General features: G+C 38.3%; 1 protein-coding gene across 9 annotated transcripts in view; it reads right to left on the reverse strand.

The window, feature by feature from the left end:
• Nucleotides 1-5159, reverse strand: part of MYBPC1 (myosin binding protein C1) — an 87323-nt gene extending 82164 nt beyond the window's left edge. For all 9 annotated transcript variants that reach the window (XM_058741634.1, XM_058741637.1, XM_058741632.1 and 6 more), the window contains exon 1: nt 5027-5159. In XM_058741634.1, the coding sequence (XP_058597617.1) occupies nt 5027-5051 (25 nt within the window). In that variant the 5' untranslated portion in view covers nt 5052-5159. The remainder of the gene's footprint in view (nt 1-5026) is intronic.
• Between the last annotated feature and the right edge of the window lie 20561 nt (nt 5160-25720).

Genomic DNA, 25720 nt, shown 5'->3' on the forward strand with positions numbered 1-25720 from the left:
TGGCTATAAATAAGGAAAGTGTGAATTGTGTGCCCATAAGGGGCCTAAAATAAAATGTTTCAAGGCCATGTCTCGGGTCTAAAATAAAGGGAGTCATTGAGGGAACAGAGGCTTGCAAATGCTTTCCTTTTCTCTTTCACTTGGGACCCTCAGACCCACTGAAAAGCCCAGTCTTTTTCTTTGCTCATTTTCAGGAACTCCCTTACAGCTGACTTTGTTGTACTTTGAAAGACCTGGAGAAGACTTCTTCAGATTTACTGGATGAGAAACAAGGATACAACTTGTTTTTTCCAAAGTTTTTTTAAAGCGATATATTTAGGGCACTTGAGAGGAAAGAATTGGCCAGTCCTTTATTTATCTTCCTAACAGGTGCAGCCCGGACAGTCATAAAAGCAGGCTACTGAAAAAGAATGATTTTGCCAAGTATTAAGCTTCTCTGGTGTGCATGCATTTGTCCCAGAGTATTCCTTCCAACAGCAGAGAGCTCAGATCTACACCACTCCTCTCCTGTACAGAATGGCAAAGTTTTGTCAGGGGGAAAAATATCATGACATCCATTTATACGACTTCTTCATTCCTCATCCAAATCTTCAACTTGACCTAAGTGAACCATTTCAGATTTGGAGGAAAATAGTCACCCTTGATAAAATAGCTCCTCCCTCTGCTCCCATTCTTTCCCTTACTTCTTACAAATTAACTTTTCCCCAATTTGAATGAAAGTTAATATTCTATATGTAAGGTGACTTCTCCCAAAACAAATTTATTTTGGTGTTTGAAATAGGCCTTCCAGTCTCATGCAGGTGGAAACTGAAGGTCAAGGAGTAAATATGAGAGGAGGTTGGCCATCACCAGGGCACCTTTTCTGATGATGACTAAGCTTTGGGCGATGCTGAGAAATAAGCAAGAGGTGATGAATCCTGCTCTACATTCAGATAGATTTGGGGCAGAACTTTAAGATGTGATGAAATCTCTAGGGACCAAGAAAAAAAGATAAAGCAAAGGAAAAACTTCTATGGACTGAAAGAAAGTTATTCTCCTTTACCACGTTCCCATCCATTCCTACTGAGAAAGGTCAAGATAGTTTTGACAGATAGATCCTGTATGTTGATATAACAAAAGAATCTGTAGCAACAATGCCATACCTTTGATTCCTGGAGTTATCAGAATGGTCCCTTAAAGTTATGGCCATAAATGAACCTATGTTTTGTCATGTTTGAGTTTTCAAGAAGAGATTTGACATGGAAGGTGAGAAAGCTATAGTGTCTTTCCCAAAGCTTTTTGAATCATACCCAGGCAACAAGGAGAACTTTTGCCTTTTTCCTATGAGTTAAGTACATGAAATACAATAGGGCCTGGTATATCACATAACAAAAAGTGAAATTGGTGTTAAGGCCTCAGATAATTTTTCTAGGTCCTGTAGATTCTGATAGTTAACAATTGTCTAAGTATATTAAAGAACCAGATTTTAATGATCACATACTATAGAGATAAAATTCTGATGAAATCATTTTATGGGTTTAAAAGCCATTCATGGCATTTTTAAAATATTGGAGGTTCTACCACAGAAGTATTTTCTAATTTCTAATTAGAAATTTTCAAGTTTCATGTTGATAAAGTCACTCCTTGAAGGAAAAGAGAAATTTCCAGTGAAAAGTGATTCTTTTACACATTAAATGCTCAGAGGCAATTAATCATGAGGGCTTTTAGAATAGATACCGTGTTGTATATGTCTCTGAAATCCCAGAGACTAGCTTACAGTAAGTGCTCAGTTAATAGTTGATGCATAAATACATGTATCAGAAACTCTGGGAGATTCCCACAAATCTGAAACTTCCATCCACATCCTGTTACTATTTGATTGGAATAACTAGGCCTCAGGTTCTGCATGAATCCCAAGCAAAAGATAGGCCTTTTATCTGGAACTGACAGTAAAAATACTATAGTTGTCTAATGAATAAATATACAATTGATGAAGGTGGAGAGGAAGGCAATAGGAAATGGTTACTCCTTAAAAGTAACGTTTTCCTGGGGCAACTGGATGGCTCAGTCAGTTAAGCGTCTAACTCTTGATCTCAGCTCGGGTCATGATCTCGTGGTTCACGAGTTCAAGCCCCATGTAGGGCTCTGGGCTGACAGTGCAGAGCCTGCTTGGGATTTTACCTCTCTTTGTCCCTCTGCCATTCCCCAACTCACACATTCTATCTCTCTCTCAAAATAAATAACTAAAGTTAAAAAAAAATGCTTTCTTTCTCCAGAAGGGGTTACTGAGCCATCCAGAATGTTTTCAAGAGTCTAAATCAGAACTGTTGGCTAATTACTTCCATTAGACTTCCTCCTTGAGGTCCAAAGTTACACCTGTCCTTCCTCCACCTCCTTAGAAGATTTTAGTTCTCCCAAGACCCAACATGAAGCTCCCAGAATTTGGTCACTGTAGGTTGGGAGGCAGTTAAGGGAGATGTCTTTTACACATTCAGATGCTGAAAACTCAGCCTCTTTTGAGGAGTTACTGCATCCTCCTGGATCCTAGGCTCATGTGTCCTATCAAGAGTCACAGCAAGTGGTCATGTCCTTCTTGGGCATGGTTCTCCCAGGTGGAGAGAAGATGTAAGATTTATAGGAGCTGGAGGAACCTGTCCCTTGGAAGTGTTTCTGCAGATAGTTTAAAGTGACTCTGAAGACTTGGTTTGGTGGCAGGTTTTATTCTTGAGGCTATCTTTCAGAGGGATCCAAGCGGATGGAACAAAACCAACCCCAGGGAAAATGAAGTAAGTTAGGAGGAGGTACAAGGACCAGAATAGTTCCTGAATTGCCATACATCTTACTCTTTAATGTAAATAATATGAAAGTGCAATGATTTCACCAGGAAAATTATGTAAGGTGCAGTTCCTTTAAGAACCCATTCTGCTGGTAAGGAAACGGAAAAAATCCCTGTACTTCCTTAAAGGATTTTAAATACATCAGTAACCCTCTTTTTATCCCCACTCCCCACTATCCAAATTTAAACTAACCGCAGAATCTATGAGTATAAAATTACTGTCCTGGGGGAGGGGGGGGACTCTTACACAGAATATCAACCGTGCATTTATAGCAAAAGAAGATCATGGGGACCTTGGCATCTGTATTGATTTATTCAAAAAGAAAAAAATAAATATTTGGGGGGAGGGGGGAATGCTGAAGTTAAAGATAGATCTTCCTTTTTGTAGCTCTAAAATTTCATGGTCTCTAAAAGCGGAGTGGGTCAGATTGAGTTGTAAAACCAGACCAAAAGTAAAACTTTATCACATCTAGCAACCAATGTAATTTGATTGGCTTTATAAGCTCTACAGTCTGTCATCTTATTTATTAGTTTTTCAGCTTGTCATTTTCAATTGAGCATTAAAATAACACATGCAAATTTATCCACTAAATGCAAGATAATTAAAACAATATTCTGTCCTTAGCCAGGAAACATAGAATGCATTTCATCCAAATAAGCCTTGAAGAGGCTAGTCAAGTGACAGATCAAATAAAAAGGACACTTAATACACATGTAAATCATTTGCATTACAAATAAGACACTTTAGCAGGGGTTGGACTCACTGCCTGGTAGTTGGGATTAAGTTCCCATATTAATGCATGCATTTGGTGTGGTTATTTCGGGTGGAAGACTTCATCCATCAATGCCTCCACCACTAAGTAAAGCCAACCTGTAAACTGATCACCACAGCCTGTCAACACTGGTTACTTAATTACATAAAGAAAATATATTTCAAAGACTTTTGATAATTTGGGTAGTATTTCAATTTTAGGCCCCATGTCTAGCATCTTTTTCAAGGTTCTCCAAAACAATGACTAAAAGCAGTTTTAAGAATTAAAAGTGAAAATACTGAATACTATTTTTATGCTTCTGCTCATCTTTTTTTTTTTTTGCTTTTATTTGCAGAAGTCAAAAATAAACTCCTGAAACCAATACTGCACTGTATGTTAACTAACTCAAATTTTAAATTAAAAAAGAAAAAAATGCAAAAACTAGAAAAACAAAATAAAATAAAATAAAATGAGCAGTGTTTTTAAAAAAAAGATGTCAAAAATAAAGATTTGGTAAGCAGTAATGAAGACTAATATGAATGAAATAATATTTTAAAAAGACATTTCCATTAAAAATTAAGCTTCCTGTACTTGTGCTGTTAATTTGTGTTTTTCATTAGTCATTTTAGTAATTTCTAATTCTAATTTATTTATGTTACTAATTAGTAGTTCTTAAATATTGATTTTTTTTATAAAAGGGAGAAACTTTATTAGAGGAAGCATTTCTTCTAATGAAGAATCTTATCCTATTTTCAGTGTAATTATTCTTAAAAGGCTACATATTAAGAATATGTCTATAAGAAAAACCATTGAAGAACATAACGTAGCAGCGATATTCAAAGACATTCTCTTTTATCCAGTTGTCTCATTTTCTTTGCATGCAAGAATTTAATAATATAATAAGTAAGAAACTCCAAAAGCACTGATAAAAAAAATAGCTGCATCAGTATATCTGTATATTTTAAATGTCTTCCCATGAAAAAAGATATAGCAAATCTGGAGATATTTGTTGCAAATTATTTTTTAAAATCTGATCAAATTTATTAACTAAGAAAGCATTACAAGCTTCTCCCACCACCCACAAATTGCAAATACATGGTGAAAAATTTGTGATTGAGCCTGAGAAAATATGCTTGAGAATGCAATATATTCACCATGAGCAATTAACCTCCTTAAATTACATTTTGAGGATAACTTTCAGCTGAATGATAAAATTATAATTTGATCATTTTAGTCACTATCCCTTCATAAGCCATCTTTCTCAGATATTTTTCAATTCGTTATATTCTTCCTATATTTTTCCTCTGGTCTGTGTACTGTAAAGGATCTTTTCCTTAAATCACAGTGATTCTATATCTTATAGTCTGTTTAAGAAACTGAGTATTTGTTTGAAAATAAATACCCAAATGAGCATACTGTATTCAAAAGTACAACAAAGAGATTTATGGATGAGTCTTACCCTCTTTCTTAGTGGGTTCTGGCATGACCACAATAAAACGTTATTCTCCAAAAGTTTGTTCCCCTCCGATACTAGTTGACAGAAACCCCACAGACAGTGAGAGATGGTGCAGGTCAGCGTGACAAGCAGTTGGGGAGAAGTCCAGTGCTTTTATACTGTGTCTGCACAGCAATCACGTTGGCACCGCCCTTTCTTCAACACAAGGATGCTGGAACTTGACAGCTATGAGGACCTTTCTCACATCTGTTGTCTGCACTCTGCTCTCTCGCCTACTGGAAGGAATCTCCTGTCCATCTCGTGTGGCTCTGAGAACACCTCTAACTTTCTAAATTCAGCTGCAGCTCCGTGTTCCTTCTTACTCTTGTCTTTCTGTCTGATGAGGCATGTGTCGAGTCAGGAGTACAGAATATTTGCTGGATGATAAAAAATTAAATTAAAAATCATAATATGCTAATTCAACATATACCTTAATTTTCACTATGATTATAAGGAAAAAAATCTCTGTGTTCAGATGACAATGTTTATGCTCCCATTGGCTTTTTGTATTCATCAGTTCTTAATTATTGGTTTTACTTTTCTTTCTCATTTTTTCAGTAATATGTTAATATTAATTTGTCAAGCCAAATTTCTATACTGAAAATCCTGCCTCATTTTTTGTTTTTGCAAGAATAGCAAGTGTTTCTGTTGGGATATACTTAGCATTTTCCTTTTTTCAAGAAGTGTCCTGGGGGCGCCTGGGTGGCGCAGTCGGTTAAGCGTCCGACTTCAGCCAGGTCACGATCTCGCGGTCCGTGAGTTCGAGCCCCGCGTCAGGCTCTGGGCCGATGGCTCGGAGCCTGGAGCCTGTTTCCGATTCTGTGTCTCCCTCTCTCTCTGCCCCTCCCCCGTTCATGCTCTGTCTCTCTCTGTCCCAAAAATAAATAAAAAACGTTGAAAAAAAATTAAAAAAAAAAAAAAGAAATGTCCTGAAAAAAATACCGGGCATATAAAAGAATGAAATAATGATACATGCTACAACATGGGAAGCTTGAGAACATTATACTAAGTGAGAGAAGCTAGGTGCATAAGACCACAGTATACAATTCCACTGATATAAAATGCCCATGTTAGGCAAATCCAGAGTCAGAAAGTCAATTAGTGGTTGACTTTTTTCCAGGGGCTGAAGGGAGCTGGAATTGGGAGTCATTGATCATGGATGTGGAATTTCTTTGGGGGGGGTGATGAAAATGTGTTCTAGAGTTAGATAGTAGTGATGGTTGTATAACTTTGTGAATGTGTTAAAAACCACAGAATTGTTCACTTAAAAATATATGGGCCATGAGAAAATACAGTTAGATAGACCTATAGCCATTGTTTTGTTTCAAGGTGGCCAACAGACACACAAATGTAACCTCAGATATTGGCAAACTATATCAGATTTGGCCACTTTCTCCCAAAACTCTCATGGAACTGACAAAGAAATATGAACTACCACATGGTCAAACTAAAAAAGACACCTTGCTTTCTTTGTCCACATGTGTGACACCTCAGAGACCAAGACTAAAATTAGTTCATGTGGAAAGACGACTGTTCACGTATCTTTATTGGTATGTGTTTTTGAGATTATTTTCGAGGGACTTTGATTGATTTGTACTGAACCAGCCACACTGTCTCGTTTAATTTCCCTTGTGGCTGAGAGCGCAGCTGGTCAGACTTAGCTCTACCAAACTCTGTGCCAAGCTAACTTTTCATATAAGGATGGAAACTCAACTTAGAACTCAATAGCATCATGCTTTAGCTATGTGGTGGGGAGGGGGAGGGAAGCCAGTTAAGAAGGTCAATGAACATCTTCTATAAAGAAAGCCTTTTTTCAACCACATAGTGAGACTGAGCACATTGTTTTGCTTTTCTAAAATATTCCCTTGCTCTTAGATGCTAAACAGCTGAATGTCAGCCAGAAAACAGCCAATTTGGTCATATAAAGCTAGATATTCCTTGAAAGAAAAAGTAACTTTTTTTTTGTCCTGGGTCTTCATGAGAGTATCAATTAACAGATGAAACAAATGAAAGAGGCTAGAATCTGAAGTCAGATCCTTGGGTTCTATTTTTCGACCTATCATCAACCAGCTGAGTTACTCTAAGAAAGTCAAGTGGCCTTTCTAGGCCTCAGTTTCCTTTTGTGTAAAATGAGGGACTAGAAAAAATGACCTCTGAAGCCCCTTCTAGGTTTAACGTCTTGATTCTATATGAGTAGTCCCTAAAAAAGAATCTTTTATTTTTCAGTATTCCCAGCACACTGGACACCACATGTAAAATGGACATAAGGACAAAGTGTCATATTGCAGAAGAATGTCTATAGTGATGGGCAGATTTCACGCGTGCCACAAGAGAGGTGCCATGCCATCATTGGCTTTGGCAGAAACTCCATTGGGTTTTTAATGCACTGATCATTTTACTGAAGCGAACAAATGCCAGGAAATATTGCAACCCATGGAGAAAATATTTTAGGACCTGAAAAACTTTTTGGTAATATAGGACTTGATTGTAAAAAGACACAAAATTATTGGAGGAATTGGAAGACAAATTCTAGGATAAATGCCATCTATAAGATGGTTGAAGTAAGATTTAAGTTAGAATAACAAGTAGATATGTGTAATTTTTCCAGGACTATATTGTTTTAGGAACACATAACCCTTGTTTTGGATCTTGTATATCCATTTAGTAGGTTACAGACTTCATTTCCAACATCACTCTCAGGAAGTGGGGAAAATAGTCAACAAGGCTCTTTTTTTCATTTGTTAAATGCTTTATTGGGTTTTTCCTTTTTTATTATTTAGTGTTATATTTGGGTGAATGTAGCCCTAAAATAACAACAGTTAAATCAAGATAGAACTTTCTTGCTCACACAAAGTAAGTCTAAAAGTAACTAATTTAGAGTCATTATAGGAGCTCCGCAGTGTCATCAGGATTCCAGGCTCCTTCTTCCTGCTCCACCATCCTCCAGGTAACTTCATGGCTTACTGTGGCTGCAAGTACTCTAGCTATTACATTCACATTCCAGGCAGCATTAAAAAAAAAAAGAAAAAAAGGACTCAATTTTCCATTTTAATAAGACTTCTTTGAAGTTCCATACAAAACATCTAATACCTATCATTGGCCACAACTTGATTATATGGCCATATTTGGCTACAAAAGAAGCTGGGAAATGTAGTCCTTTATTCTCAGTTACAATGGACTTCTGTTACTGAAGAGAATGAAGCGAAGGGGTGTTGAATAGGCAAATATCAATCTCTGCCAGGTCTTCCAAAACAAAAGCAGTAATATTCCCTGCCTTAACTAAAGAATACAGAGAAGTATAAATGTAAGCTTCATCCTCTCTCCAACCTTGATCTCACTCCATGGTGTGAATGAAAGTCTACATTTCCTTGTGTATATAAGGACATAGCAGGGAGTTATTCATATATGTTTCACATCTTATTTTTCATATATTTTTCATAAGCAGGAGTTATTCATATATTTCTTTAAGCTAATTTTGAGAGAGAAAAAAGAGAGAGCGCATGAGCAGGGGAGGGGCAAAGAGAGAGAGGGAGAGAGAGAATCCAAACAGGCTCTACACAGTGCAGGTTGGGGTGGGGATGGAACTCACAAACTGTGAGATCATGACCTGAGCCAAAATCAAGACTTGGACGCTTAACTGATTGAGCCACTCAGGCACCCTTATTCATCTATTTTTTATTTACTCTTTACTTTTTACATTACTCTTCAAGTTACTTTTTCCATTTAACTTGTCATAGACATCCCTTCGTGCTAATGTGTGTGTGTGTGTGTGTGTGTACGTGTGTGTATACCTAACTCAATCTTTTTAATAGCTGAATAATCATTCATGGTATGGAAGTGCCATAGTGAGGCATATTTTTTCAACTAGCTTCCCTTTTGATAGACATTTAGGTTATTTTCAGTGTTTCCCTACCACACTTAATACTGCAATAAGCATCATAGACAATAACCTTATATATCAATACTTTCAAATTAGGAAGATAGATTCTTAATAGTGAGCTTGCTGGTGCAAATGTATAGTTTGAATCTTAACAGATTTTTACTAGATTACCCTCCCAAAAGGTTGCCTATGCTTTAGGTCAATCAGCAACATATGAGATTGCCTATTTTCTTATACCTTGGATTTTATCATTAAAAACCTCCCATAACTTGTCAAATTAATGATTGAGAAATTATTATTTATTATTTGAGTTTCCATTTTTCCAAAAGGTTAAGCAGGATTTCATGTCTGCTGGTGATCTCTGTTTCTTTTTCTGTGAAACTGCTTTTTTCAAATACTTTACTTTTTATGAATCTTAACTCTGTAATATATGTTTCAAATAATTTTATCATTTTTGGTTTTTGATTTTATGATGTCTTTTGCTATCACAAAATTTTAAAATTTGTATTTATTCAAGTCTGTCATCTTTTCCTCTATAGCTTCTGGATTTCCTGTCTTATTTAAAAAAAAAAAAAAAGTCCCTCCACCCAGGATTACCCTTATAAATTTTCTTCAAATATTTTAAAATATTAAAATATTTTCTTATGTGAATTAGGGGGCCCAAACTTGTTTGTGTTCCCTTCTCACACATGCCTGCCTGCACCATTTCACTGTTATTTTACCACTGACTTGAAATGTTATCTAGAGTTTATGTTAAGTTCCCAAATAAACGACTCCATTCATAGAGGCAGTGTACCTTTTTCACTTGTCAGTGTGCTTTCTCTTTAAACCCATTACACAATTACTCCCTATTTACCCCCTCCTCAGCCCTCCACAACCAACATGTTTCTGTCTCTGTGGATTTACCTATTCTGTGAATATTGTATATAAATGGACTCTTTTGGTATGTGAACTTTTGTGGCTGGAATATTCTGTCTGATATTGATACTGAGGTCTGTTCCTTTCTGACAATAAATAATACCCAAACATGAATAAATAAACTAATGGAGCAAAAGTATCTTCCATCTAAAGAATACATTTCCAATAAAATACTATTTTGTGCTTAATAATTATTTATCATGTAATATCTTTTATGTTGCTTTAATCAATTGTGCATAAACAATACTTCTAACAATAACTTAATTCCAAATACATTGCTAACACTATAAAGCCTTGTGGTCACAGAAAAAAAATGTTTAAAAAAATTTCTATTTATATAACTTTTGAGGCAAAGAAATATAAGATAAAACATTTTTTTCAACGTAAGGCAATAAATTATATTAAATGGGAATAGAATCCTATGAAGTTATGGGGCACCTGGGTGGCTCAGTCGGTTGAGCGTCCAACTTGAGCTCAGGTCATGATCTCATGGTTCATGGGTTCGATGCCCGCATCAGTCTCTGTGCTGACAGCTCAGAGCCTGGAGCCTGCTTCGGATTCTGTCTCCCTCTTTCTCTCTGCCCCTCCCCTGCTCACACTCTGTCTCTCTCTCTGTCTCAAAAATAAATAAACATTAAAAAAAAAAAAAAGAATCCTATGAGGTTAAGTAGAATGAAAATATTTACCCAGGGAGAAAGGGAATAATGTTAAATTTCCTGTGTTTACTAGAGGAGAAAGCAGGAAAAGACCTCTCTGACCTCAGCCGTAGCAATCTCTTACTCAACACATCCCCAAAGACAAGGGAATTAAAAGCAAAAATGAACTATTGGGACCTCATGAAGATAAAAAGCTTCTGCACAGCAAAGGAAACAATCAACAAAACTAAAAGGCAACCAACGGAATGGGAAAAGATATTTGCAAATGACATATTGGACAAAGAGCTAGTATCCAAAATCTATAAAGATCTCACCAAACTCCACACCCGAAAAACAAATAATCCAGTGAGGAAATGGGCAGAAAACATGAATAGAAACTTCTCTAAAGAAGACATCCAGATGGCCAACAGGCACATGAAAAGATGCTCAGTGTCACTCCTCATCAGGGAAATACAAATCAAAACCACACTCAGATATCACCTCATGCCAGTCAGAGTGGCCAAATGAACAAATCAGGAGACTACAGATGCTGGAGAGGATATGGAGAAATGGGAACCCTCTTGCACTGTTGGTGGGAATGCAAATTGGTGCAGCCACTCTGGAAAACAGTGTGGAGTTTCCTCAAAAAATTAAAAATAGACCTACCCTATGACCCAGCAGTAGCACTGCTAGGAATTTATCCAAGGGATACAGGAGTACTGATGCATGGGGGCACTTGTACCCCAATGTTTATAGCAGCACTCTCAACAATAGCCAAATTGTGGAAAAAGCCTAAATGTCCATCAACTGATGAATGGATAAAGAAATTGTGGTTTATATACACAATGGAGTACTACGTGGCAATGAGAAAGAACGAACTATGGCCCTTTGTAGCAACGTGGATGGAACTGGAGAGTGTGATGCTAAGTGAAATAAGCCATACAGAGAAAGACAGATACCATATGTTTTCACTCTTATGTGGATCCTGAGAAACTTAACAGAAACCTATGGGGGAGGGGAAGGGAAAAAAAAAAGAAAAAAAAGGAGGTTAGAGTGGAAGAGAGAGCCAAAGCATAAGAGACTCTTAAAAACTGAGAACAAACTGAGGGTTGATAGGGGGTGGGAGGGAGGGGAGGGTAGGTGATGGGCATTGAAGAGGGCATCTTTTGGGATGAGCACTGGGTGTTGTATGGAAACTAATTTGACAATAAATTTCATATAATAAAAAAAATAAAATAAAAAAATATATTGGGGCACCTGGGTGGCTCAGTCGGTTAAGCGGCCGACTTCGGCTCAGGTCATGATCTCACAGCCCGTGAGTTCAAGCCCCGCGTCGGGCTCTGTGCTGACAGCTCAGAGCCTGGAGCCTGCTTCACATTCTGTGTCTCCCTCTCTCTGACCCTCCCCCGTTCATGCTCTGTCTCTCTCTGTCTCAAAAATAAATAAACGTTAAAATATATATATATATATATATATATATATATATATATAAACAAACAAAAAATAAATAAATAAATTTCCTGTGTTTAAAGAGCTTTTTTATATGTTTTGAATATGTTAGGGTGGGTATTGTACCACTCTGACATTTTTATTCCATGGAGATATTTAAAACAGTAAGGTTAGGGGCACCTGGGTTGCTCAGTCGGTTAAGCATCGACTTCAGCTCAGGTCATGATCTCACGGTTTGTGGGTTCGAGCCCCTCATCAGGCTCTGTGCTGACAGCTCAGAGCCTGGATCCTGCTTCAGATTCTGTGTCTCCCTCTCTCTCTGCCCCTCCCTGCTCACACTCTCTCTCTCTCTCTCAAAAATAAATAAACATTTAAAAAATAAATAAATAAAATAGTAAGGTTATGGTTTTATTTTTATTTTTGATGCCAACATTTATAGAAGGCTGGAAATGATATTCTTTGCAACTACTTAAGCTTATGACAGAAACTTTTAAATAGCAATTTGAAAATCTGTAAAGATCATCCAAAATTTGCTTTGAAGGTGCATTAGCTTGGGCTACCCTAACAAAATACCACAGATGGGGTATCTTAAACAACAGAACTTGATTTCTCGCAAGTCGGGAGTCCAGAAGTCTAAGATCAGAGTATCAACACGGTCAGGTCCTGGTGAGGGCCCTCTTCCCAGCTATAGACAGCCACTTTCTCACTGTGTCCTCACAGGGCAGCGAGAGACAGAAAGTAAGGTCTCTGGTGCTCTTCTATAAGGGCACTAATCCCATCGTGAGGATCCCACCCTCATGACCTCATCTAAACCTAATTACCACCTAAATGCCCAATCTCCAAATACCATCAATTTAGGGTTAGGACTTAGCATATGAATTTTGGAGGCACACAGTTCAGTTCATAGCAAAAGGTATGTGAACAAAGTAGCTTCAGGGCTTTGTTTAAATGACCCGTTTTAGGGGCGCCTGGGTGGCTCAGTCGGTTGGGCGTCCGACTTTGGCTCAGGTCACGATCTCGCAGTCCGTGAGTTCAAGCCCCGCGTCGGGCTGTGGGCTGATGGCTCAGAGCCTGAAGCCTGCTTCCGATTCTGTGTCTCCCTCTCTCTCTGCCCCTCCCCCGTTCATGCTCTGTCTCTCTCTGTCTCAAAAATAAATAAAACGTTAAAAAAAAATTTAAATGACCCATTTTAATAAGAGACTCTTAAAAAATGAGAACAAACTTAGGGCTGATGGGGGGTGGGTGATGAGCATTGAAGAAGGCATCTTTTGGGATGAGCACTGGGTGTTGTATGGAAACCAATGTGGCAATAAATTTCATATATTTAAGAATATATATAAAAAAATAAATAAATAAAATAAATGACCCGTTTTAGAAGAAGAGAGTGGTCAGAAAGAAGTGGCTCACAGATTTAAGTGGCAATAAAAAGAGCCTGCCCCTCCCTCTGCTTCTGCTTTTCATCTCTTCCTTTGCTTGGGTCCTTGGGGTTTGGGGTGGGGAGCTTTCCCCAAGATTCTGCTCCTGGCCCTCTGCTCTTTATGTATATTCTCCCCCTTGGTGAGCTAACCCTCCTCACCTTGTCACCTACGACTGTGTGAATGACTCCGAGAACCTATCTCTGACCTTGACCCTGAGCTCCACTTCTGAACATACAATGTGTGTCGAGTATTAAAAATTTAATCCATTAGAGATGTAACAATTGCTAAAATTGTAATATTTCCTTCCCTTTGTTTCCTAAGCATATTTTGTGGAGAGTTTTTGAGTTTTAACTAAGTCGTGAAAAGCAGAGTTCCAGGATCCAAAATGAAATTAGTCCAAATACAACAGAAAACAGGTTATCAAGTGATTTAAAATTTAAAGTGTGACCCCACAGAATTATTACTGACATTCTAAGGTCTATCCATTCTCCCAGTCATAAACTGCCTCGTTGTATTTGAAACTAGAAGGAACAAGTGTGGCAAAGGTGGTGACAGCTTGGTGAATTTGTAAAATTTTAGCAGAGTTTTGCAAAGCAATGACTACAGAGAATATTGTTTCCTTTTCTTTCTATGTGGGTTGTGGGGGAGATTGAGGTGTGTGTATAGGTATGGGGGATGGTGTGTGTGTGAGTGTGGGGTGTGCGGTGTGCGGTGTGTGTGTGTGTGAAATTTGTTCTATGTGCCCTTGCAGCTACCAGGACAGTGATGTTTCTACCCACGACATTACAAATTGATATGATGAATAACTTATCTTTAAATTTAGCCCACTAATGAACAGATGGTGATAAAATTGAAGATGTTGCCCCCCAAAACTCTATAGGAACCTATTCCATTTTTAAAAACTTTCTTGCACAAAATGTTCCTGGACTCATCATTCTTGAAATGAAAAAGAAAGAAACCTGCCTTCTTGACATTCCTTAGTGTGACTTTGAATTTTATCTCACACCAAGTACAAGTTCATGCTGGAAGCCTTGCAGGCTATCAATAGAACTCTGCTCACCCGCCTTATTTTAAAGCAGAAGCATGTTAAGCTCTCTAAGCCTCCTCTCATAAGACATACCCTTCATCTCCCAAATTAGTCCTGGTGCCTTTGCTGGACCCCTTCCAATTTTCAGATGTTCTTTTAAGCTTCATGTCCTACCACACACCATGCAGTAGACTGCCAGCAGTGAGAGTTCCTTTGCCTCAAAATCTCCTTTAATTTATGGACCCTAACAATTTCCAGCGTCCATATCTCTTACTCTGTGCTTGTAGTGCTTACTGAAAAAACACAAAACTGTCCCTAATTTTGATGACTATAGGTTACATGTACCATACATTTATTTTCAGTAAGAAGTGAAAACCGAAGCAAAAGAAAAAAACAAAGTACAGTGTCATGTACATCAGAGCTGTCTGACCTTGACCCATCATTTCCCTCTGCTGATCTTCATTCCTACTATTTCCTGCTGCTGAAGCAATGTTCCTTCCCATCAAAATGGTGCCAAAGGGGACCCATTTTGGAAGGATAAACTTGAAGGTGATTTCCTCCATAGTCTTCTCTAATGCTCCAGTTGGAAATTATCTCTGGCTTCTCTCAATACTTTATATACAATCCTTGTATGGTGATTGCAGCCTTGTTTACCTCATATTGTCCTTGTTTGTGTGTCTTCGTTGCTTAAGCCAGAGGCCTCAACCAGGTAGCCTACTAGCTAATTCCAGTTTGCAAATGAATTTTGTGTGGCCCACACACTTGTTTCATACAAAAAATATAAATATCATATAAAAGATGAATTTATGACTTCTCTTGGAAATATTTGGTCCAGAAAGAAGCAATAAGCTGGAGCTCAACAGGGGCCACCCTGTTGGCTTCTTGGGTCACTTCAGTCATTTATGTTACATGCCTAGTCCAGGCGGGCATTTGAACTTGCAGTACTTAGTCTAGACTATAGTATTCTTGAGGCAAGATCTTATCTTAATCGTATTTATAGGCTACAGCAGACACTTAGTAATTTGCAGCTGAAAAACTAAGTGTATCTGGTTTGAGAGGCAAGTCTTTCTTTTTTTTTGAAAGTGACTTTGAGGTTTGTCACTGGGATCTGACCAGTTCATCCCATTCTCCTATCCCATCAAAGTGACTTTGAGGTTTGTCACTGGGATCTGACCAGTTCATCCCATTCTCCTGTCCCATCATAACACTGTTCAAAATTATCAATAAGTATCTATTCACTTTCTACTATGCGTTAAAAACTTGGAGACACAAAGCAAAAAATTTGGCACCCTGCTTCATCCCAAAGGGGACTATTTGAGGTAACAAGAAATATACACATGGAATAATTTGTGAGCAAGATATCATTGCAATTTCAAAGCCGCACAGAGAAGTGTTTAACAGAAGAGATGCTGGAACCAGACAGAATTGGGTTTAGATCTTGGCTCTGTACTTAGGATCTTCTAATATTGGACAAATTATTTACCCTCTGAGCCTTAGTTTCCTCATCTTTTGCTGGCCCCTTTCGAGTTCTAGCCTGAGACAATAATAATATCTGTCCTATAGAGATGTGAGAGGATTAAATGAGCTAACACATGTGAAGTCTTTGGTACCGTGTGTGGACGTGCTAAGTGTTCTACAGGTGGAAGGAGTTACACTGGCAGTGAAATGATTCAGAATCGTCTATGGCAGATACAAGAACATCTAATCACTTTACAACATTTGCCAAGCGCTCTTTCCCATATAGTCTGTATTATCAGCCAGGCTGCTATATTCTACTAAAAATGGCTGCTCAATATCCAGAGTTTATTCCTATGTGGGATTGCTGACGCTGTGTGGGTGTGATGGAAAAGATCGGTTCGTCATTATGAGTCCTTTCACGCTGTGGACATGTAAAGGCCAGCCCTTGGTCTGCAGCTGCAGCTGCTATTTGCAGTGCTGGGCCTCTGAGATGGGATTCTGGGGCTCAGATTTATTTTCTGCTCCATGCCTTTGTTTGAAAAGACTGTAGTCCCGCTCAGCTGCCTTGACTGTTGCTGCTGTCCCGCAGTGCCCTCATTTTGCCTCCCTGGGTGAAGGTGTGCTTCCTCCCTCGGCTGTCTCCCAGAAAATTCAGGGAACCACTGTCATTATTCATTAGTAAACATTTATAATGTCCTGGGCATCTTGCTAAGCATTTTACATGTATTATCTCATTTAAGTCTCACTGTTATTCTCATTTTAAGATGAGGAAACTTAGGGGTTCCTGGGTGGCTGCCAGTTAAATGTCCCAACTTTGGCTCAGGTCATGATCTCTAGGCTCTTGGGGTAGAGCCCCGTGTCTGACTCTGTGCTGACAGGTCAGAGCCTGGAGCCTGCTTCAGATTCTGTGTCTCCCTCTCTCTCTGCCCTTCCACTACTCACGCTCTGTCTCCCTCTCTCCCTCAAAAATGAATAAGTATTAAAGAAAATATTTAAGATGAGGAAACTGAGGTACAAGGAGATTAAAATTTTTTTCAAAGCTCACAGTAAGAAGTGGAACAAGTATTTGAAAGCAGAATCCACTGTCTTAACCATTAAACTATACCTTCTCAAATAAATTTAGGTTAATATCTTTCCTTCGAAAACACATTTCTTTCAGTCCTTAATTGTTTAATCCTCCCTTAGCAGGATAACAAGGGTATCCTCTCTAGGCTCACTTCATAGGCCTCCATAGAGTCACCTGAAACAGTACTGAAGGACTCTGAATAGCACTTGGACTAAGTGAGGAAAATGCAGTGATTTTTTTTAATGTTTATTTATTTTTGAAAGAGAGAGAGACAGAGCATGAGTGGGGGAGGGGCAGAGAGAGAGGGAGACACAGGATCCGAAGCAGGCTCCAGGCTCCAGGCTCCGAGCCGTCAGCACAGAGCCGGATGTGGGGCTCAAACTCACAAACCGAACTGTGAGAGCATGACCTGAGCTGAAGTTGGACACTCAACCGCAGAGCCACCCAGGTGCCCCAAGGGTCTTTATATTTTAACTTTGAGGGAATGTACTAATAGATTGATTTCATTAGTTAGGGCCGCAAGTCAAAGTCACAGCATCATTTTAATGTTTCTGAAGAATATATTGTTCTTAGTTTCCATCAAGCAGAAAAGAGAAACATTTTCATATCTTAGGGCTTTGTCAAGTTCAAAGTCTTTCAAGTTAAAAAACATTATATGTATTCAAATTATGTCAAGTCCAAAAGTCTTTAGATATTAATGAGAAGCCTATGCACATATTTAAGAGCTGAAGAAACACAAAATGATCTGATCAGCACGGTTCAGAGTTGGTTGGGAGTTGGGCTCTTAACAAGGGAGAACTATGTACTGCGAGATAGAGGACAGAGAGCCTCCCATCGATTTTCAAAGCCCAAACCACAGTGACTAAGAGAAGGAGCTCAGGTTGACAGTAGAGGGTGGAGAAGAATCACTAAACGTCTCTGGAGCTCTAGGTGTCATGTCTGGATAAAATCACTGGTCCCAAATGATCACTATTACCTGGTATAGTATCTATCTGTATTGTGAAAAGGGCAATCTCAGTTAACTAGCCTAGTAATTGTCTTCATTAAATGAGGAGGTATTTTTGTTGTTGTTGAGAGACTGGGGGAGGGGCGTGAGTGAGCGAGGGGCAGAGAGAGACAGAGAATCTCAGAGAGGCAGAGGGAGACAGAGAGGCAAAGACAGAGAGAGAGAGAGAGAGAGAGAGAGAGAGAGAGAACTGGGGCTCATCTGAAGCAGGGCTCATGCTCACCAGAAGTGCGGCTCAAGCAGGGCTCCTGCTTACCCCACGCTGGGCTGGAGCTCACCTGATGGGGGACTTGAACTCAGGAACATGTGAGGCATGACCTGAGCTGAAGTCAGCTGCTTAACAACTGAGCCACCAGGTGCCCCCATGCATTTTTTTTTTTTAACTCTGGAAATATTTAGAATTAAGTCTAGGAAAAGTTTCAGAGAATCAAAACCATGGTATGAATATTGTTGTATTGATGTATTGGCATTTGTCCTGTACTATTTAGAAGACAGCCTCATAACTCCAACTGAAAACGTGTAATTGAGTAATTGGTTTAGAATTGTGGTTTTAAGTTGAAATCTCATTGAGTTTTTGGGCGATATCAGCATATCTAAGGGAATTTTATTTTATACACACACATGAGTTATTTAAGTATTTAAGACTATTTAAGAAAAGTAAAATCTTTTAAACAAAACCCAAATATATTAAATTTATAAACTATAGCCTATTATATGTGCTACTTTGGAAAAATGATTTAGCTAACTAGATTTATTTTTATTTATTTCTTTACGTTTATTTATTTATTTTGAGAGAAAGAAAGAACACATGCAAGTGGGGGAGGGGCAGAGAGCAAGAATGCCAAACAGGCTCAGCACTGTCCCTGGGGAGCTGGATGTGGGGCTTAAACTCATGAACTGCAAGATCATGACCTGAGCTCAAGTTGGACACTTAACCAACTGAGCCACCCAGGTGCCCCTAGCTAACAAGATATATAAGTGGAACAATCATATGCTATCTCCTTAAAAGTGATCGCTAAATTTTACCACAGGTAAAAATATAATTATTGTATTTGTAAGCTCAGTTTAAGAGCTTAAAAAACCTAGATTTATAACGTGCAATTATGATAAACAATACCAATTGTTTATTCCAAAGCAAATCTCCAAATAATCTTTGCTATGTACAAATGCCTCCAGCACACCCTAAACTTTCCATGTGCAGGAAGCATCTCTTGCCTGTCATTTGATTCAATTACAGTCTCCTGAGATATACAAGACTCCTATGACCAATCATTATAGGGGACCTCAATCCAATTCAGTTCAATGCCTATTTGTTGAGCATCTCCTTTGGGTCTACCACAGTGTTAGCACGGGGTATTCAACAATGAAAAGACTCAGTGCCTGCCCTCACAGAGCCTATAGTTTGCTGTGGAGACAGACATGAACAACTCACCTCATGACAGTTCACCACATTATCACACTCATGGTGGAGGGTTGGGTTGAGCACCTCTTCAATACCACCTAGTGGACTAGAGTTTCCTGTTACTGATGCTACTATTGGTGTAGTATGGTTTGTTGGTGACACCATGGAACTATTCAAGAAGCCAGATATGATTTCTTTCATTGGTTGAAGGAGAGTCTGCCCCCCCCCGCTCAAAGGACTTCTCGTAGTCAAAGTTGCATTATCCACACAGTATGACTGCTGTTTTTCCCATATTCCTTATCAGGGTTAATAGCTCTACTCTCAATTCAGTTGTCCAAGCCAGAAAATCTGATTTCACATTGTCCCCCTATCCTCCAAGCTCTAATAAGTCTATTTGCACCATAGCATCTTGGTCATTTACCCTCTTATAGACAAATGGAGATTATCACAATTGCACATATAGGTCAGGTCTCCTGTTACATCCATGTGTCTCTATTTGCATATGACTTGCATCCTGGGACATATTTCCAAGTAGAAGATCTACAGAGTCATATCCCATACTTACATTACATAAATGACCTAAACCTCCAATAACATTTTTTAAATCCTACAGTTTGTATGTTGTGATTCTGGGTCCTCCATACAGAACCTTAGTTGGCTATCTCCCATGAAGTTAGTCTTTTCTATAATCCCAATTAGGGAATTAAACATTTTCTCAAAAAAAAGTTACTAAAGAGGGATGAGGTTCAGATATGGTACCTAAAATCCTCTTAGACCCTCCCTCATAGGGATTAAGAGCTTTCCCACACAGGCCTTTCTTCTCCTCAGGACTATGTGGATGGGTTCTGAGCTTTCCAGGCTAACACCACAAAACAAATATTTAAACTCTGAAATTAGAACAACCAACTTGAAAATTCTTGGCAATATTTATAAAAGCTGAATGGGACCCTGCAATTCCACTCCACACTTAATGATGTATTCACTTTTCCATATGCATATTATACTTCAGTGCAAACTGATCCAGCTGCTCTGGAAAACAGTGTGGAGTTTCCTCAAAAAATTAAAAATAGGGGGCGCCTGGGTGGCTCAGTCGGTTAAGCGCCCAACTTCAGCTCAGGTCATGATCGTGCGGTTCCTGGGTTTGGGCCCCGCGTCGGGCTCTGGGCTGATGGCTCAGAGCCTGGAGCCTGCTTCCGATTCTGTGTCTCCCTCTCTCTCTGACCCTCCCCCGTTCATGCTCTGTCTCTCTCTGTCTCAAAAATAAATAAACGTTAAAAAAAAAAATTAAAAAAAAAATAGAACTACCCTATGACCCAACAAAAGCACTACTAGGAATTTATCCAAAGGATACAGGAGTTCTTGTTCATAGGGGCACTTGTACCCCAATGTTTACAGAAGCACTTTCAACAATAGCCAAATCATGGAAAGAACCCAAATGTCCATTGACGGATGAATGGATAAAGAAGATGTGGTTTATATATATAATGGACTACTACTTGGCAATGAAAAAGAATGAAATCCTGCCATTTGCAACAATGTGGATAGAACTGGAGGGAATTATGCTAGGTGAAATAAGTTAGTCATAGAAAGACAGATATCATATGTTTTCACTCATATGTGGAACTTAAGAAACTTAACAGAATACCATGGGGGAAGGGAAGGAGAAAAAATAGTTTCAAACAGAGAGGAAGGCAAACACATAAGAGACTCTTAAGTACAGAGAACAAACCGAGGGTTTATTTGGGGGGCTGGGGGGAGGTGGTGGGAGACAGGAAAATGGGTGATGGGCATTGAGGAGGGCACTTGTTGGGATGAGCACTGGGTGTTGTATGTAAGTGATGAATCATGGGAATCTACCCCCGAAACCAAGAGCACACTATATTCAATGTATGTTACCTAACTTGACAATAAATTATATTAAAAAATAACATTTTCTTTATTTCTTTATAAAATAAAATCTTTTAGCTATGAAAAAAATCAACTTTGGGATATAGCTCCAAAATAATATAGGCAGCAAGGGACTTGGTAGAATAAAAATCAAAAAGATTGGCTATGAGTTGATAGTTGTTGAAGCTGGGTGATTGATCATTATACCTATAGAATGATCATACTCTTGTGTTTGAAGGTTTTGATAGTAAAAATACAAAAACCAGAGGAAAAAAGCTAATTACCTATCTTAGGCTAATTATAATGGAAAGGCTGACTGGAGGAAATGAAATCACCTCTCCCCACTTTCTCCTAGTGTGAAATCTTTGGAAAATAATAATTTAGTAAAACTGCTTTATTCAACATGATAAGAGGGTGGGCTAATAAAAAAATATGTGACAATTTTTTAATGATATCTATCAATATTTGTATATAGACTTTACAAGTGCACATTCAGTCATCAATCTTTTGATATAAAACTAAGTCTTTTTCTTTTTTATTTTTATTATTTTTTTATTATTATTTTTTTTTAACGTTTATTTATTTTTGAGACAGAGAGAGACAGAGCATGAACAGGAGAGGAGCAGAGAGAGAGGGAGACACAGAATCTGAAACAGGCTCCAGGCTCTGAGCTGTCAGCACAGAGCCTGATGCGGGGCTCGAACTCACGGACCGTGAGATCATGACCTGAGCCGAAGTCGGACGCTTAACCGACGAGCCACCCAGGTGCCCCAATCTTTTTCTTTTTTAAATATGCTGACTAGAGATCTTTGTTAATTTATCACATAAATGGCATTCATAGGATTTCCAACATTTGTTTCACAAAAGCAGAGCCAAAATTTAGCCCTAGAATTCTTCTAGATTATTATCATTTTCTAAGTCTTACAGTTCATAGTTTCACCACTTGGGCATTTATTTTTGCAATTTGAATTAATTATGTATTCCACCTAGTTATCAAATAACCCTCCACATTCACATTTAATCTGTTTACTTAACATTTAATTAAATTCTAATTACAAGTAAATGGCATAAACAAGTTTGGGAACAAAAAATACTCTTGATAAGGCTGTAACTCCATTGGTAAGAGAGGTAAGCTTGTGTGGGGTGCCTGGCTGGCTCAGTCAGTAGAGCATGCAACTCTAGATCTTAGGGTCATGAGTTCAAGCCACATTGGCATGGAGCCTACTTAAAATAAAAAATAAATGGAAAAGAAAAGAGTATTCCAGAGTGGTAGGGGCATCAGTCAGCACGTTTCTAGAGAAAGAGAGGTGGTTAATTTTTCCAGTTAAGTAGAGTTGGATAAAAATAGTTGATAGTAATGTCTATTAATTCTTGTCTACTTAGTCTGACTCAAGCATTATGCTGAGCATTTTGCATATTTTATTCCATTAAAAAAATTCTTTTTAATGTTTGTTTATTTACTTTGAGAGAAGGGGGCAGGGGCAAGAGAGAAGAGAGAAAAATCCCAAGCAGGCTCCACATTGCCAGTGCAGAGCCTGATGTGGGGCTCAATCCCACAAACTACGAGAACATAACCTGAGCCAAAATCAAGAGTCAGATGCTTAACCATCTGAGCCATCCAGGTGCCGCTACATTTAATCCTTTATTAAGGATTCTGTATTCATTATTTCATTTAATTCTTTCAATATCCCTGAAATTATCATCACCATTTCACAGATGAAAAAGAAAAAAAAAACAAAAAAAAAACAAGTTTCAGATAAATTGAGTCATTTGTCCAAATATATAGATATTTAGAAAATAGAAGAGTCAGAATTTCAACTTGTGTGGTCTGTCCAACACTCACCCTTAGCTGCTGTGGTCTCTGCTTCTCATTTTCAGTAAGTCATGGAAAGCTGGGGAAAAAATGGTTAAAGCATGTCCCCATTACCTAAAGTAGGAGAACTTCATTTGACCAAAAATGCCCTCCACTTCAAAGTGTCTCAGGCTCACATTTTGAGGGCTTACTAAATAGGGAATAGAGCAAGATACCAGAGGAAGCCAACTGTCTGGCTTCATCCTTTCTTAGGAAGCTAGCTCTGAAAGGAGAGAAAGACCTTGGTAAGCATGACGTCATAAAGTAGCCATGAGGCACCCTCAGTAAGACAAGTTCACCTTCTTTAAATAATTTCTGTGGGTATCTTCACCACAAGTCAGATTCTCTTCTCTTCCCAACTGTCTTGGTTATATCATTAGCACAGTCCAGTTGCCCCCTTCTGAGAAAGGGAGGGAAAAAAATTCAAGTTCCATCCAGATGCTTGCAAGTTGCTCAGGGAATTTGAAATAGAAAATTTCTTTCAGATTTAGGTGGTTTGCAACCCAGTTACCCATCAGAATCTCCTGGGAAACCTTGAAAAAAAATACCCATACCGAGGCTTTCACTGCCTTGTTCAAGTCCACAGTCAGATTTAATTGGGGTGGATGGGATGGAGCTCCAGCACCATGATTTTTTTTTTTTTATTAATGTTCTCCCAGGTGATTAAAATCTGCAGCCAAGTCTATAACCACAGGTGTCAACAGTCAGACTTTTAAAGACCGAGTGGTGTAGTTGATTGGTCCAAAGGAAGAATTTCTACAGGTGTAGCTCACTTTATACAAGGGGGATATTTCTGAAAGGTCATTGGAATTATAAATGCCACCTTGCTCACTAACTTTAATTTCAAAAGGCCTATTTTTTTTCTTTTGTGGCTGCTCATTGACACTCCAGTTTCTTTGTCAAGTAGCAATGATCTAATAATCATTACTAAATTCATCAGGAAAGCTCATATAGAAGGAATTCTGTAGTGAATAGTTTTGTGATTATTTTTTAAAAGCCTAATACTGAGCTGTGTATAAAAGGTCATATTCTGTTCATAAGTCACAGAAAAAAACAGTTTTCTCCCCCATTTCCTTTAAAAGTTATCATGTATCTTTCCTTTAAAATCTCAAGTTAGATGAAAATGGAATTTTGGTGCTGTATCTGAATTGAATTAGTAAGGACAAGAAGGTTAAAAAACATAATGTGGTTAAAAAGGAATAAAATATGGTAGAAAATAATTCTATATTATGTAACTTTTCAAAAAATTTTTAAAAAAATGTTTATTTACTTTTGAGAGGGAGGGTGTGAGCAGAGGAGGGGCAGAGAGAGAGGGAGAAAAAAAATATCCCAAGTGGGCTCTGTGCTGACAGCAGTCAGCTCAGTGTGGGGCTTGAACTCATGAACCATGGGATCATGACCTGAGCCGAAGTCAATGCTTAACCCACTGAGCCACTCAAAGGCCCCTATGTAACCTTTTAAAATGTAAGAAAATTCATGGGATGCCTGGGTGGCTCAGTCAGTTAAGCATCCAACTTCAGCCCAGGTCATGACCCCATGCTTTGTGGGTTTAAGCCCAGCATTGGGCTCTGTGCTGACAGCTTGGAGCCTGCTTCAGATTCTGTATCTATCTCTGTCTGCCTCTCCCCTGCTTGTACTCTGTCTCTCTGTCCCCAAAAATAAGTAAATATTAAAAAAAAAATTTGTTTTAATGTAAGAAAACTCACCACTTATTTTTCCCCCAATATCAATATCATGATATTCCAGGGGAGGGGGGTCAACAATATGTTCAGCTAACTTAGAACAAAACAAAGATATTTTTGTATTTTACTGGTCCACATCACCCAATTATTTACAAAATAATCTGTTAGAAAAGACTCTAACTTTACATTTTCTACTGATTTGAAAGGGAAATGGGAGAAGGAGAGAAAGAAGATCTGGATATTTTTTAAGGACTGCATTTTTGCAGGTTATGCTGATGATAAGCAAACCCTATATGTCAGAGTATAAAATCATCCCCAGAGGGACCAAAGTGGAATTTTCACAATGCTACATGGCGCAATTGGCCAAATGTGTCATAAAGTGTTATTTTCCCCTTCCTACCAAACCCTAAAGCCCATCTTTCTTATCTATTCTGAGAAAATCCCATGTGCTTGAACTATTCTTTATGAGAGACAAGAACTCTGTCGGCACATTTCCATTTTTATAGAAAAGGGAAATCATACATTTCCAGTTCTCTCTTATATTTCTCCTCAAGGTTTACTCAAGGTCATATTATGTTTTTTTGTAGGAAAAAAATTTACATTCACTTGAATCAAAATGACTTTTTTTAAAGAAAGTAAAATATTAAACTCTTACACTGACCTTTTCTATATTTATTTTAAAAGAAACTGATGCTTAGACAAAATGATGTGTCATCACATTTAAAAAAATATAGCTTGCTGTTCCTTCCTTCCTCCTTGGCCATTTTAAACATGTATATTTATAGGTTTGATGAAATGCATACTTTGTATATATTTATCCCATGAACCCTACATACTTAAGGAGATTTATAGAGTCATTTTCCTAAGCACAATTGACTGAAATCTCTCTTCATGACCTCTCAATGTCCCTGCAACTTTGTGTTCCCCTCAATAAACTGAGCAACCAACACATGAGTCTAAACTTTCTGAGAGAAAGGG

This window comes from Neofelis nebulosa, chromosome 8, assembly GCF_028018385.1.
Source record: "Neofelis nebulosa isolate mNeoNeb1 chromosome 8, mNeoNeb1.pri, whole genome shotgun sequence".
NCBI classification, from domain to species: Eukaryota; Metazoa; Chordata; class Mammalia; order Carnivora; family Felidae; genus Neofelis; species Neofelis nebulosa.